General features: G+C 36.7%; 1 protein-coding gene across 1 annotated transcript in view; it reads right to left on the bottom strand.

Moving 5' to 3' along the window:
• Positions 1-17646, bottom strand: part of Ada3 (transcriptional adaptor 3) — a 244258-nt gene that overhangs the window by 129665 nt on the left and 96947 nt on the right. The window contains exon 4 of the mRNA XM_090410059.1: positions 5407-5535. Coding sequence (XP_090266185.1) covers positions 5407-5535 — 129 coding nt within the window. The remainder of the gene's footprint in view (positions 1-5406; positions 5536-17646) is intronic.

The raw sequence follows: 17646 nt of genomic DNA, 5'->3' as shown, positions 1-17646 counted from the left end.
AAGCAACTCTGATCTGCTCTCCTACGGATAAATCCCACCCTCTAGCATATCATGGAGTATATGAAGTTCCTTGCGACTTGGTCCACTATGGGCAGACAGGAAGATCTGTTAACATCTGCCTGGAAGAACATAAAAAATACATTCGCTACCATTATTATGGGAAGAAGTCAGAACTGGTGGACCATGCTTTGGACACCCCTTCATACAGGATTACATGGAAGAAAACTAATGTGCTATTTAGAAGACTTTAGAGATCCGAAAGATTATTTTTTGAGTCAGCTATGGCTATGAGAATTCTCTTAACCTGAACAAATATGGTTGCATCAATATGCCAAAAATATGGGAGATTGTTATCTTAAGAGTAACTCCAACATAGCTGTAATATATATATATATTAAACATCAGATGGTGCCAAATTAGGACTTTAGATCTTTTGTCTGTTATAATCGGTAGTGAGCTATGGAAATTTTAACAAAGGACTCACATCATTGAGCTTTTATTAATACAGCTTGTGTACAAATTCCAATCAAAAAGTGTAAGAGGACAATCAACCTCTAAAGGCTATCATTTTTAAACAAATATTTCATGATCTAAACATGAAATATTTGCACACAATCAACTGTGTTAATTTATCTTACATAAGAAAAACATTTTTTAACTTTCAAAATATAATAAGAATGAAATCTTTTATAAAACATTTGATTGGCTACTGGTTTTACCATACAATTGGCTACCAGAAGGGAGAAGGATAAAGATAGCACATGTGCTTATTTTATTTTCAAACTTGGGCGCATTCGTTATAGAGTTGAAACAATAATTCCAAATAATCTATACACTGCCGAATAGACTAATTTTTGTTAGGTTACCGTATGAGTTTGTCGTTTAATATGTTTCAAAAATAAAAAATAAAAAAGTAAACAAGAAGAACAAGGGGCTCTCAAATTTGAGAAAAATTTAACAAAGGACTCACATGAGCCCCTTATAGCTCACCACTGGTTATAATTGTATTGTTTCACTTAGTCACTGTCATGTATACATGGTGTGTTGTGTCTGAAGATGCTGATTTGAAATTCAGCAAAATATAAGCAAGTTAGTAAAAACATCTTTTTTTATAAAAATATTTTTTTTGAAATATTTAGAATTTTGAACATAACAAGTGAGTGTTTAATATTCATCACATTCAAAGTTACTTTACACAGTTGAAGATGTTGGAATGTCATTTATTAAACAAAACAGACATGACTAAACTCCAGTTACATAATTCTGATTAGTACTGTACTTTGTGAACAGCCTAAACAAAAACGTCAAAAATCTCTCATTTCTAAGTTTAAAAAATGAGTAGAAACTAAATAAGCTCAATTATATCACATAGAAACTGCATACTTCATCAACAGGATGAATGTTAAAAGTGTATCATGTGTTTCAACTACAGATACATTTGTGTAAGTCAAACATTAACAAGCATTATATATAAATATATTATATATATATATATATATATACCGTATATTTTCATATATAAGATGCCCCCATGTATCAGACGAACCCTACTTTTTCGAACCCAAAATTAAGAAATCAATATTTTAAACATAAAACAGAACACATTTGATATTTTTTTAAATACTCAAAGTATATTTAATAATTAGGTAATATTTTCAAGATTTAATCTTAAAGATTTAAGCTTTATTTTGTTGTTTTGCGTAATTGATGACTTTTAACTTGAATTTTGAAGAATATGACAATACTTTTTTATTTTCGGATATTTTTATGGGCCAGTGCTCAAAATATTGTTAATGCATTAACTTACAGACATATGAATGCTTTCAGAGTTCTGATTGGTTTATTCAGAATCAGTTATTAATGACGTCAATCGACAGAGTTAACAAGGGCTAGCGAATGGCAGAAGCCTGTTCGCAGAGACAAGGTACTGGCAGTTTCATCACAGCAACCGCGGGGTCTCTCGACCAGTTACCCCCATGTATAAGACAACCCCCAATTTTTGTCTAAAAATTTTAGAAAAAAGTATTGTCGTATACACAGAAAAATATGGTATATATTTTTTAATTTTAATTTTTTTTTTATTGAAAGCAAACCCCGTCTCCCAGACCTTAAAAAAAATAAAAATAATAAAATAAAAGAAAACTTTAGTTCTTCAAATAGTCATGAACACAAAACTAGAGAATAGCAATGGTTAATGTTCCTCAGAGGAACACTGATATGCATATTTGCAATAATTATTATTTTTTCCAGATATTTTGTCACTGTAAATGTGTTCATGCCGGCTGGGGCGTCGCCCGGTTAAACAAGGCCCCCGTTGTTTTCGCCAGGGAACCAGGGCGAACAGCGAAAAGTCAGCTACTGGAACAAATCTGAAAACAAACCCCAACTCAACATCTCGGTACTATCAACGTAAGAAGCCTGAATGGCAAAGAAATGGAGCTAGCTGAGGAATTAGATAAGTACCAGATCGACATAATAGGGGTGACTGAAACAAAAAAGACCAAAACTGGTGAGATCTTTCTGAGCAATAAATACAAAATGTTATATTCAGGCAATGACAATCAAGGAAAAGAAGGAGTAGCCATAGTATTCAACACAAAATACGAGGCTAATCTTCTTGAATGGCAGTCAGTCTCAAGTAGAGTAATGTGGGCAAATATGAGAATGGGGAACTGGACAATGAGACTTATTTGTGCCTATGGTCCCACAGAAGGTTCTACTAAGGTAGAAGTGGAGGAATTTTTTGAGGCTTTAGAAAAAGCAACTGACACAATGAAAAAGGAAAAGTTGATCCTTGTTGGGGATCTAAATAGTAGAGTAGGAAATGATTGTGAGACATACAAAAATATTTTGGGAAAACTTGGAGAAAAGAGCAAAACTAATAATAATGGCAAATATCTGTTGGATTTCTGCTTAGGACATGGACTTTTTATTACTAACACCCTGTTCCAACATAAAAATGTGCACAAATTCACATGGAGAGAAGAGGCTAGGAATAAGAAAAGTCTCATTGACTATGTTATTGTTGATAGTGATGTTTTCTCCCTGGTGCAGGACACCAGCGTGTACAGAGGATTTGAAATTGGAAGTGATCACTGTTTAGTCTTGAGCAAGATAAAATTGAATTTCATATTCAAAAGAATAACATGTAAGAAAGTTTTAAAGCGAATAAAAGTTGAGCAGCTCTCAGATGTGAACTGTAGACTAAAATACACAAAGATTATTGAAGAAAAAATGAAAGAGATTGAGAACAGGAATCAAACCTTGGAGATTCAGTGGCAAACTCTGAAGGAAACATTGATTGATTCTGCCAGAGAGGCATGTGGTGAGGTTGTGTGCAAGGATAGAAAAATCAGAACTCCCTGGTGGACACAGGAAGTTAAAGAGGCAGTGAAGGAAAAGAAGAAAGCATATCAAAAGTTCCTGGCAAATAAGTCAGCTTTTACTCTTACAGAATACAGAGACAAATGTAAGAAAGCTAAACAGTGTGTAAAACTAGCTAAACAAAAGTCATGGGAGGACTTTGGCAAGAATATAGAAAATAAATATCAAGAAGGTGGCAAAATATTCTGGAGGTTGTTGAAGAAGCTTAGGAATGGAGGAAAGAGTGCCGTAAAAGGAATTAGAGATGATAAAGGTGTAATGAAAACAGGAGAAAAAGATATCCTTGAAGTATAGAGTAATTACTTTGAAAAACTGCTAAATGAAACAAGCAGTGATGACAGCACAGTGATAAAAAACACTGACCAGGCATGCAGTGAGGAATACATATCCATACTTGAAGTAGAAAAAGCCATCAAAGGCTTGAAATGTGGAAAGGCAGCAGGAGTAGATGATATTCGACCAGAAATGCTGAAGTATGGTGGTATAAGAGTCTTACAGTGGCTGCACTGCATAGTTCAGAAAGCCTGGACAGAGGGACAAATTCCCGATGATTGGAGTAGAGCTCTCATAGTACCCATATATAAAAAGGGAAATAAAACTGAATGTGAGAATTACAGAGGTATTTCCCTACTGAGTGTTCCTGGCAAGATCTATGCAAGTATACTTGAGAAACAGTTGAGAAGAATTGTGGAAGAAAAGCTTGGTGAAGAACAAGCTGGATTCAGGCCAAATAGAGGCTGTCAGGATCAGATCTTCACTTTACGACAAATAGTCGAGAAAGCATGGGAATATAACAAAGATCTGTATTTAAGTTTTGTCGATTTGGAAAAAGCATATGACAAGGTGCCAAGAGAGAAGCTATTCAATACGCTGCAGTTATATGGTGTCAATGGGGCATTATATCAAGCAATACTTAGTCTTTATTTGAGTTGTGAGTCAGCAGTTAGAATTGAAGGAAGTACAGGAAGATGGTTTAATGTTAAATCTGGTGTGAGACAAGAATGTACATTATCCCCTCTGTTATTCATTATCTATATGGATCACATTATGAAGGAATGTGGTATTAAACCTGATATCAAAATTGGAGATGTTAATGTCAGCTCTTTGCTTTATGCGGATGATGTTATACTTCTAAATAAATCCGCTACAAGTCTGCAAGATTCTCTGACTAAATTGAATAGCTGTTGTAATAGATATGGTATGAAGGTCAGCAATAAAAAGACAAAGATAATGAAAATAGGCAGAATCATTGAAAATGTCAACTGTGTTGTGAATAGAGAACCTGTGGAACAAGTAAAACATTTCAGCTACTTAGGCACAATTTTTACTGAAGATGGTAAACTAAATATAGAAATAGACAACAGAATCAGCAAAGCTGGTATCGTGGGAAGTCAATTGAATAAATTCATATGGAATAAGAAAGAAATTAGTCGGAACACTAAATTAGCTGTATACAAGACTGTGTTCAAACCAATTTTAACTTATGGATCTGAGAGCTGGGTCAGAAGTAAAACACTTGACCAAAGACTAGAGACCGCAGATATGAGAGTCCTGAGAAGGATTGGAGGCGTGAACAGATGGCATCAATGGCAATATCATATTAAAAATGAGGATATTAGGAAAGAACTTGACATTGTCAGCATCCAGGAATGCGTTAGCAGAGCTAATCTCAGATGGTATGGTCACTTAAATAGAATGGGAGAGGAAAGATTAGCAAAACAAGTGTTCTCTGCCAGGTTGGCAGGAAAACGACCCAGAGGAAGACCAAGATATAGGTGGATTGATACGGTACAAAGTGCCTTAGACGATAGAAATATAAGATCTGATAATGTTGGAGTCTTGACAAGTAACAGACTGATTTGGAGGAAAATTGTAGATAGGAAGTTAGTAATGATGTAATTTTTTCATATAGTACTGTCATATCCTGTACACCCCTTGAGGGTACATGGCAGGAATTTGATGATGATGATGATGAAATGTGTGCATATATAAAATGAAACAAAGAAAAAATTTGCAAATTACCTGAATATTTTTGCTTTTTGGTCTTCCACTAGTTGTCACTGGATGAGCTTTTCCACTGTTGCCATCTTTGTATTTCTTGCATGGCTTGCCTTCGGGAGGGCGACTTCGTTTCCCTGTATTTTCTGGTTGCTTTAAATACACATTGAATATATCATGATTTTCTTTTTCTGAGAGGGGAAAAAGGAATTTATAAGGGTGAAAATACAGTCTCCAGGCAAAACCCCTTTCATTACAACAAAATTTGCTTCCATTCCCTTACATATTAAACAAATGACCTACTATAGCCTAGTAACTTGTCTGCTATATATCTATCAATACATGAATTCTGTGACAGTTTGTTTTGTGTGGCAGAGGGGAAAAAAGTGTTTCTAGGGAAAAGCCTTGTTACTACTGATGAGACTGGCTAACCCACCTGCACTTACAAAGCATTAACAAATGTTCCTCCTATTCTGGACAGGATCTGAATTCAGTTTTTTTTTTAACATTTATTGCTGCTGACAATGTTACTGAGCAACAAGAAACAGGAAGTTTCTGTAATAAGCTAAAACAGCTTAAACATTGAATACAGTAAAATGTAGACTTTATAAAGTTCTTTAATTACAGTGTTCTTCATAATACATATGATTATTATTAGTTCTTTGTTTAGTCATTCAAGCTAACATACAATTTTGCACTTTGAACTGAAAACACAAAAGAGGTGATATGCACTTCATTCAGAATCTGGACATGAGTAGCCAAGATACAGTTTCCTACTGTTCTTCAGGAATGAGAAAGTAAATGATTACAAGAATAAATATTCCATCCCTCAAATCCAGTTTGATCCTTGATATTGAAGTCTCAGGAAGAACAGGGATTGTATGAAAACAAGAAATATTTAACGATAATGAGGTAGTGTAGTGGAAATGCCTGTGAAAGCATCTGTAAAGACATTCATTTACTATGTGCAAGACGGGAGAGAGTGAGAGAGAGAGAGAAATCAAGTTTTTCCACTAACACTCACGCCACCACCACAAAGAATAGTTTATCTCACATGCTTGCAAGATAGTTTGAACTCTCATGCATTGTTCCATGTTCATTTGCTCAGTAATTATTTGCCTTCTTTCACTCAGATGAATATTATCATACAAAAACAAACTCAAGTCACACCTGAGAGCTAATCACAAATTAGTCTATTATTATAGAGAACACATACACACATTATATATATATAATCATATTCTGAGCTATGCTGGAGTCACACAGCTACAATAAGTCATCTCATTTGCAAAATGTAGATATAAAGGGACCTCCAGAACTTGCTGGATGTCCAAATACAATAATGCAAGAAAAGAAAGTTTACTGCCATGATGGCATGATACTCAGCTGCATATTTCCTGTTCAACCTACTGTCATCACTGTTTTACTTGAATTTAAGAAAAAGTGTCCCCATAACAAAAAGGCAGATATGATTATCCAAACAGATTCGTTATCATCCATTCCGATAGATGAAAAAAAAACAAAAGAAGCATTACTTTAATAAATCAACTATTATACCTAAGATTTGCCTTAAGAAAATGTTGCAAAATGAAAGTGTAATAAAAAAAAGAGGTGAAGTAAAAATCAAAAGTCTTTTCCTGTCTCAGATAACATAACTATAATAATAATATTTGCATGGGGTTCCCTCTCCTTTTCCTCCCATCCCTCTGGGGTGGGGAAAAGTTGAGCCTTCCTGATGAGGGATTAAGTATATACCGTATTTGCTGGCGTATAAGACACACTTTTTTCCTTTGAAAATAGGTCTGAAAAACAGGGTGCATCTTATACGCTGATACTCACTTTTTTTTATTACTTTCATTTCTGGAAATTTTCTCTGTTCCGAGTTACGCGATTTCTTTCTTGCTTCCTTGCAGTGTGTGAGAGCATTCAAGTTACGTAGAGTTCAGCGGATGCGCATGCTGTCGCAGTTGTTGTGAACGGTGATAAATTTTCTCTAAATTTCTTGGCAAATTATGGCTGAAAAAAGTCGACATTGCTACAATATTGCATACAAACTACGTGTGATTGAGTATGCTAAAGAACATGGAAACAGGGCTGCAGAGAGGCATTTCGGGCCACCCCCCAACTGAAAAAATGTTTTAAGAACTTGGCAGAATCAGGAAGAGGATCTAAAAAAAAGTAACTCACAGTAAACATAACCTACGAAGTGGAACTGCAAAATGGCCAGAACTTGAGGCAGAACTGAATACTTGGATTTCAGGCCACAGAAAAGAGGGAATTTCAGTGTCAACAAAAATGATTATTCATCAAGCGAAAGCAATAGCCACTAACACAGGAATCGCCAACTTTACTGGATCAGCATCATGGTGTTCAAGATTCATGAAGAGAAACCAGCTATGTATGCGGACTAAAATAAAAATATCACAAAAGATGGCAGCTGAATATGAAGAAAAAATTATTGAATTTCATCAATTCATCATTAACACAAGGAAACAAGAAAATTTTGAACTTGCGCAAATAGGAAACATGGACGAGGTTCCGTTGACTTTTGATGTGCCCTCAAGCAAAACTGTAGATTCCAAGGGCACAAAAGGTGTTACTGTTAAAACTTTGGGGCACGGAAAAAACTCACTACATGGTTGTTTATCCTGCTGTGCTGATTGGACAAAATTGCCACCACTATTGATTTTTAAAAGGAAGAAGCTACCCAAAGAAAAACTGCCTAAAGGAGTGTTTGTACATGTTCACGCAAAAGGCTGGATGGATGGAGGAGGAATGAAGTTATGGATAGATAAAATTTGGTCTAGGTGCCCTGGCAGACTGTTGAAGAAGCCTGCCCTGCTAGTATAGGATCAGTTTCATTCTCACAGAACAGAAGATATTAAAAATAAACTCAAGGAATTGAAAACTCAGCTGTAATTCCAGGAGGTCTAACCTTTAGATGCCTGTATTAATAAACCATTTAAGGGATTTATGAAGAAGAAGTGGATGCAGTCTTCAGATTTTGACGTTACGCCACCAGAAAGAAGCCTAGCATTTTGCAAGTTTGTGAGTGGGTCAAAACTTCATGGGATGCTGTGAAAACTGAGACGGGGTTAATCATTTTAAGAAGTGTGGCATTAGTAATGCATTGAATGGTACAGAGACAAGTTGTTGTATGAGGACTCAGATTCTGATTTAGAAGAGGTTTTAAATGTCTCTTCATTTAGCTCTGGAGATGAATTTCTGGGTTTTAATGAAGAAGATTAAAAGGTGGGTCCTCTTTCCTAGTTAGATTAGGTATTTGTTGAAAGTAGACCTACTTATTACTTTATATTTTAAATACTGTAAATTCATTATTATATTCAGCGATAGTTTTTTTTCCTAAAAAATGTGTACGAAAAAGGGGATGCATCTTATACGCCTGCAAATACGGTATATATTTTTATGACTGTAGATCTGCATGTGTTCACAGGGCAGGTTTGCCTGTTCTCAGGGATGAAAAACCGGAGTTTCTGGGTGGAAAAACCCTCTATTCCATATGAGACCGGCTAACACCTTTAGTTGAAAGAGACCAGATAAAGTTCCTCACATCGTAGATGGGAATTGAACCCAGGTGTTTCCGATCAAAGGGCTTCGGTCTAAGCTGAGTGACCTACAGAGGCTCTATCACTATAATAAGAGAAGCTCTTAAAACTTATCCATTGTCTAATAACTAATTCTTAGGAAAATGTTTCATCTTCAGTAAAAGATAACAAAAATACAGAAATGGGGACATTTTATATTGTGCCTTGGTTATGTAAGAATTGTCATTTTTCATAATTGCATGGATATAAATTAAGATTTTCTGTTGACGAATATTCTCTCTTGTCAATTCGTGTTGTTTCTCTCATTAAAAAAAAAAAAAATTGTGGAAAATAGGGAGGGGGAAGGGGAGAGGTGGTTGACGGGGTGCGGTCCGTTTCGACTATTCATGGTCGTCATCGGAAACAATAGCTATAAAGTGTGACGCGAACTCTATCAACGTACACAGGCCCTACATAATCTCCGAGGTTTGGAAGCTTCACAACATAAAATTGAGGTCACAACCTCGACCAATAGGCGACAACACAAACACTTCAAAAGCAGAAGCACCTACCCGACCTGACATAGCATCCACTTTCCCAATGTGTTCAGATGACGACCACGAATAGTCGAAACGGACCGCACCCCGTCAACCACCCTTCCCCCTCCCTATTTTAAAAAATCAACCCTTTCACCTTTTCCCCACCCTATATAATATAATATATATGTTTATATATATTATGGAAAAAAAACCCGGGTTTTTCTAACTTAATTCTACCAAATTGCCCTCCCCCACACACACACTCAGTAGTTTTTCGACATCGCAGAAAGAGGAAAAGCCACAACACCCAGAAAAAGGTATGTGTAAATATCTATTCCTTATGCTACATATACTTTTTGGTACATTTATACTCACAATGCCCTAAGAATCCATGAGTAAATAGCCAATGACATTTAAACAGGGGCACTCCTAAACTGAAGCAGGCAAAATAGCTGTAATTATAATAGTTTATTAAGAGGAGTAACGTGGGAGTTTTCCCAGAAATAATGCACATAATTTACTTGTGTCTCATAACCATACCCTAGCATTGGCTCTCTACTCATAACTTCCCCACCAACCCCCAAACACCCCCCCCCCCCGATCACAAAACACCCTTAAAAATAGCCTTCACCTAACGCACATACCAACACAAGCATAATATGTCATGGTTGCACGTCGCATGTTCAATGAGTGCATAAACTTTAAAAAAAGTACATACCAAAAAACCACCCTAACTTACACCGCTCAAAAAATACACATACTTTCCTCAAAAAATGCCTCGATCACAACATCACACCAAAATTCACGACAGTACGCGGCGACAGCACGATTCACAGAAACAAAAAAATCTGCTACCGAGCATCCCGTGCCCTCATAAAACAAGCCATAAACAACAGATTTAAAAAGAAACAACAAGCATATTCATACATTCACAAAACAAAAAACAGATTGAAAAAGCTACTAACCACTAACGAATGGGCAGTCTTTTGGGATAATACCCAATTGCACATCAACGACTACACGCTATTATTAGAAGATCGACATGCAAAGAAATGGTACACACTAACAAACACCCAATACAACAATCACGTTGCTTCCAACCCTTCAGATATTTCCGCCTTAGAACCAACAAAAAACAATTCCATCATCAATTTATCGCACCACAACCTCACGCCCGACGAAATCACCATCCTGAACAAAGGATTAAACTTTAGTGTTTCCCCAAAATACATACAAAACAGAGACATCGTTACCGAAATGCAAGCGAAATTAGAATATGACCCGAACAAAGAAACAATATTCCACAAAATTAACAACATCATAAACAGTAAAATAATAATTAAACCAAACATCACCCCCAACTTACAAAAAGCCCTTTTATCCCTAAAGAAGAACCCGAACATTATTATCAATAAAGCTGACAAAGGGGACACCGTAGTCATCACAAACCAAACCGATTACCAAAACAAGATAACAGCCATCTTAACAGACCCACACACCTACCAAAAAATACAAATTGACCCCACCCCCGACCTCATAAAACAAATCAATGGTATCCTACACATCCTAAAAATGAAAATAAAATTGACAAAACCACACTGAAAAACACAATCCCCCGCACCACACGCACCCCTTGTATGTTCGGACAAATAAAAACCCACAAAGACGGGTTCCCGATGAGACCAATAGTCTCCTACAAAAATACCACCACAGCCCCTTTATCAAAATTCGTAGCGAAACTTCTCAAACCATTAATTACAACGTCTAACTTCATGATAAAAAACACGGACGACCTTTTCAAAAAAATAAAAAACCTAACCCTATCCCAAGAAGACATCCTCACTTCTTTGTATGTGGCCTCTTTATACACTAACATCGACATCCCCAGAACTTTAGACATCGTATACACACACTACTCGCAGAAGACCACACCCTACACTCTCGTACTAAACTAACGCCCATTGACATTATTAACTTAATAAAACTAATAATCTCGGCAAACTTCTTCAAGTTCAACAACAACATGTACATACAAATCTTCGGACTCCCCATGGACCAAAATATCAGTGGACAACTAGCGGAATTATTCCTGGCACATACAGAATCACTCCTACTCCCCTCCCCCCCCCCCGACATCACCTTTTATGGCAGATACATAGACAATATTCTGTGCATTGGTAATCCCACACACATCACCACCTTAAAAACATCCCTAAACAGTTACAGCAACAGATTAAAATTCACCACAGAAACCGAACATAACAAATCCATCAATTTCTTAAACTTGACATTAACCAGAACACACAACAAAATAGCCACGAAAATATACCACAAACCCTCACACATCAGAAACTACCTCCTTTTTCACTCATACCATCCACATTCTGTTAAAAAATCTGTCATCTTATCACAATTCATAAATGCTTACAAATTTTCAACCAATCAAAATAGCCTAAACGCAGAAATAAAAAAACTAACACAGATCTTCTTAAATCACAACTATCCTACACAACTGATTAACTACGCAAACAAGACGGCAAAAAACCGCCAAAACAACCCAAGTACCAAAACGAACTTCCCTACACAAAAAATTATCAAACTACCATACACCCAAAACACATACAAAGCCTATAAATACATCTTCAAACATATTGACTACAAACTGGTATTCACCACAAACCAAAAACTGGCAAACCTCCTAAAATCCACCAAACCTCACACACAGAAAGAAATATTTGAACAGCACAATGTAGTCTATAAATTTCCCTGCCAAAAAGACTGGGACATCACCTACACAGGTTCCACCATCAGGTCTTTATGGGCAAGACTACAAGAACACTTCCGTGACTGTAACATCCCTATTTCAGAACATTTAAACACTAAAAAACGTAACATAAAAAAGAAAAATCGAATACAAAGCACAGGAAAAACGGAAATAGCTGTTTACGCCCTTGAACAAAAACACACCCCGCAGATAGACAAGGCCATCATAGTAGACAGACAAGACAATGAAACAATGCTCAGAATATCGGAAACAATAGCTATAAAGTGTGACGCGAACTCTACGTACACAGGCCCTACATAATCTCCGAGGTTTGGAAGCTTCACAACATAAAATTGAGGTCACAACCTCGACCAATAGGCGACAACACAAACACTTCAAAAGCAGAAGCACCTACCCGACCTGACATAGCATCCACTTTCCCAATGTGTTCAGATGACGACCACGAATAGTCGAAACGGACCGAACCCCGTCAACCACCTTTCCCCTTCCCCCTCCCTATTTTAAAAAATCAACCCTTTCACCTTTTCCCCACCCTATGTAATATAATATATATGTTTATATATATTACGGAAAAAAACCCGGGTTTTTCTAACTTAATTCTACCAAATTGCCCCCCCCCCCCACACACACACTCAGTAGTTTTTCGACATCGCAGAAAGAGGAAAAGCCGCAACACCCAGAAAAAGGTATGTGTAAATTTTTATTCCTTATGCTACATATACTTTTTGGTACATTTACACTCACAATGCCCTAAGAATCCATGAGTAAATAGCCAATGACATTTAAACAGGGGCACTCCTAAACCGAAGCAGGCAAAATAGCTGTAATTATAATAGTTTATTTAGAGGAGTAACATGGGAGTTTTCCCAGAAATAATATACAAAAAAAATTGTGTTTATCTTTTTTTTTAAATGCTAGCCAGGTTTGCCCTGAGGAAATGCTATTACTGATTTCAGACTCAAGTGTTCAACTGAAAAAAAAAAAAAAAAAAAAAGCATTTTAATTATTTTTACTGAAGTCAGAAATTACTCCAGATGTATGTAACCACACATCTGGAGTTATATGGGGCTAAGACAGTACAAAACGGGAAACTGAATTCCAGTTAACCAAAATACATCATTTTTGTAACTATCAGAAAATTTTTATTTAAAATAATAATAACAACTGATAATTTGAATGTCTTTGGAGTGAGTGCACTGGAGAAACTGTTGCCAAATGGAAGCAAAGTGTGTGATGCAAGCAAGAGATGAAGTGAAAGATCAGGAAAGTGGTACTGAAAATACAGAAGTGCTTGGCAATGGAAACGGTAGTAATATGAGAGATGAGAGAGAATGGGAATGCAAGGGAAACAGGGAAATTGGGGAATCCTGGGGGGGGGATGGCACTGGAAGTAGTAGTAAGTCTGTGTATAGGGGAATGATCAGCATTGAAATGGAATAGATCGGGATGTGGGTGGAAAAGTTGAGACTGAGCAGATATATGTGGTAAGTGGTGATAAAGGTGAATGGGCAAGGGCAGGTGTGGTGCAGAAATCACAACCAACAAGTGGTTTGAGTAGGACTGGTTATAGACCTAAAAGTCAACTGCTGTGTTAATTTACAAATGCCAGAAGTATCAGAAATAATGGAGATGAAATGGTTTTCATCGAGTTTATTTGCCCCAAAATCATTGGAATAAGTGAAACATGGCTAAATGAAGATAATGACTATTAAATTATTTAAGGAATTTACAACATATAGTGGAATATTAATTAAAAGAAACTTTAATCAATACCTCCTATATTTCGGCAATGTCACATTGCCATCTTCACGGGAACATACAACAATAACACGTGCACGCAGGCACTACAAAAAGCAAATGAAGCAGAAGAGAAAAATCTACCATCGTTCTTAGAGTCTTAAAGGTGCCCACTGCACAACTTGTGAAGACGTCACATCAGATAATGGCAATGATGCAGAGGACTTTGACATGCAAAAATAACGAGGTTACGACGCTATGGTATAAGGCCTTGATCAGGCCTCATATGGTTACTGTGCACACATTTGGTCACCAGGTTTTCATGGTGATGAGGATATGTTGGAAAGGGTCCAGAGAAGATTCACAAAGTTGGTCAGTGGTCTTTGGAAAATGGAGTACGAGGACAGATTGAGAGAATGTAAATTGCAAAGCCTTGAGAAGGGTGGGATATGATTGAGACATAAGCTAGTCAGTGGTTGTTATCAGGTTGATATGGAAGAGATTTTTCATAGAATGGGAGAGGGAGGAGAGAACAATAGGACAACTCTGGAAACTGTATAAGGAGGATGTGAGCAGAGGAGTGAGAAGCATGTTCTTTACATGGACAGTGGTTGGTGAGTGGAATGCATTGCCTGAGTGTTGCAAATGTAGACACATATAAAAGGTCTAATTTTCAAAGGTTACATTTCAAATAAAAATAACCTTACAAAAACCTTACGAGTCAAGAAATACATGCTTTTAAGTTACAATTTTTAAAAGGTCTCAAACAAACAGAATTAGTTAAGCACAGTTGGATGAGTTTTGTGTGTGATAATGTGTACCTTCTGCAATGAGTCTCTGATTCCATGGGGGTCAGATGTTAATAATAATGATTTAGAAACTATTCTTTAAATGAATCGACAGTTACCCAATCTATTTTACTAGCTTTCTAATATATCAGTAATGTGTTTTTATTTACATCTTTCACTGCCAGAGGATCTACAAAGCAGCATGGGCTTTATCATAAAATCATCATCATATTCTTAATGTGTACCCTCGGGGGGGGGGGGGGGGGGGGTACAGGATATGCATGATAGTACCACACAAAAAAGTTACAATATTACTAACTTCCGATCAACAATTTTCCATATTAATCTGTTATCCATCAAGATTCCAATATTATCAGATCTTATATTTCTGTCTTTTAAGGGCTTTGTAATGTATCAATCCATCTACATCTTGGTCTTCTCTTCCTCTGGGTCTTTTCCTTGCCAACCTGGAAAGAACATTTGTTTTTGCTAATCTTTTTTCTCCCATTCTGTTTAAGTGACCATACCAACTGAGATTAGCTCTACTAACACATTCCTGAATGGCAAGCCCTTTCTTAATATCCTCATTTTTAATGTGATACTGCCATTGATGCATCTGTTCACTCCACTAATCTTTCTCAGAACTCTCATATTAGTGGTGTCCAGTCTTAAATCAAGTGTTTTTATTTCTAACCCAGCTCTCAGATCCACAAGTTAAAATTAAACGAGTGGAAAGGATTATGTGTTTGCAGTACATGTTAATTTATTTTCAAGATATTAATGACAACACAGAACGATAAGAATATAATTAATATTTATTAACTTATTTGCTGATATTTCACTGGTGTTATATCCAGCATTTTCAGAGCACAAAAACAGTTTGTCACAGTACATGAAACAACAATTTGTTAATAACAGTGGGACTAATTTAAAAATTTGTAATGGACAACACAAGGAACTAAGGTCCTAATTAGGTGCCATCTATGTTGGAAAAAGAGAAAACAAATATTAATTAGATCTTAAAATGCCTGTTTCTCCAACTTTTGGTCAATTTATACAGTCATACTTGTTGAAGCTTAGAGTATGTTTTAAAGCTTCTGTTAAAATGCCAGCCTGGTTGGCCGAGTGGTTAGCATATCTGCTCTCCAGCCAAAAGGCTGAGGGTTCAAATCCTGCCATGGGCATGGATGTTTGCGATTGTCTGTGAAAATACTAGTGGTGGTGGTAGATGACATTAGTGTAGTTGCAGTTCGTTGTAGTTGGTAGATTGAGTGGTGGAGACGGAAAGCTGTAGTGTAGGAGCCCTCCCTCGATGAGTCCTTGGACTCCCTGTAAGTGTCACATAATAATAATTCCAAAAACAATCTTTCTAGTAAAGTGTGAAGGGGTATCCAAGGCATGGTCTGCTAGACCTGACTTGCCATAACGATAGTGCTGGATGTATTTCTAAAAAAAAAAAGTGGAATCATAAAACTAAGATTTCCCAATAATTTTTTTTTTTGCATGACTAGCAAATCAACAGTGCAGATTCACAGAAAATAATGGATCTGTTGAAAATTTACATTGAAGAAAATAGTAAGATTTTCCCCACATAAGAGCTCAAAATATACTGTGTTATGCAAAGTTTCTTTCAATTCTCCAAGACTGATGTAGCAAATTATCAACCGATTAGCATATCGAGAGATGTCAAGGTACTGGAGAAGTTAGGCATAAACAGTAAAATAATAATTAAACCAAACATCACCCCCAACTTACAAAAAGCCCTTTTATCCCTAAAGAAGAACCCGAACATTATTATCAATAAAGCTGACAAAGGGGACACCGTAGTCATCACAAACCAATCATGCCTAAGTAACTTGCTGACACTTTATAATACAGTGACAGCTGAGTTGGATAAAGGTAATGGGTTTGCAGTGATACTGCTGGACTTTGCAAAAGCCTTTGGCAGGACACCACATGGAATTCTAATCAATAAACTGGAGTACATGGTGAGGTGGATAAGAGGGTGGTTGATGGAGAGATATTAAAGAGTAGTTTGTTCAGGAATAGAGTCCAGAAGAAGGCCAATTACTAGTGGCATGCCACAGAGCAATGTTCTTGGATCTGAGAGGAACTCTTCATTTGTTAGCTGATAATGCAAAGTTGGGTAGAGCAATAAGTAATGCACATGCTAAAATTTTGCAGGAAAGATTTGGAAAGACTGGCAGTCTGGGCAAAGGAGAATGGATATCAGTTTAATGTGGCAAAGTGTAAGGTTATGAATTTTAGGGTGAAAAGATTACCAGCTGTATACCACATTGATGGAACTATATTCCAGGAAATTGATGAGTCAGAGATTTGGGAGTGTTAGTGGGTGGATAGGAAGTTAAAGGTTAGAGGGCATATAACAAAATGCAACTAAAGCAGCTCATCAGATTATTTGGTTACTGAAGAATATTTTGACGAGCAGAAACAAGCAGGTTATTATTCCTCTTTATCAAACCTTGATAAGACCCCATCTTGACTACTGCACAGATTTGGTCGCTTGGGTTTCTTGGTGATAAGGGTGAGATGGAGATGATCCAGATCTGAGAGACCAAGATGGTAACAGGTTATTGGAATGAACCTTATGAGAATAGGTTGAAGATTTGCTGGATACAGAAACTGGTTGTCATGAAGAAAAGGAGGTGATATGATTGAGACATACAAATTACTGAGGATATTTACAAGATTAATTCAGAGGAAATTTTTCAAAACAGGTCTAGTGGTGGGAGAACTAGAGGCCGTCCTTGGAAACTCAGCAAGAGTGTAGTTAGCAAGGGTCTTAGAACTAGATTTTTTGCTTGGAGAGTGGTGAATGAGTGGAATACGTTGCCAGATTCTGTTGTGGG

This window comes from Typopeltis vanoorti, chromosome 20 (assembly GCF_054136105.1).
Source record: "Typopeltis vanoorti isolate ZY-2024b chromosome 20, IOZ_Tvanoo_1.0, whole genome shotgun sequence".
NCBI lineage: Eukaryota > Metazoa > Arthropoda > Arachnida > Uropygi > Thelyphonidae > Typopeltis > Typopeltis vanoorti.
The sequence above is the reverse complement of the archived record's forward strand: the minus strand, read 5'-3'. Positions and strand labels throughout refer to the sequence as shown.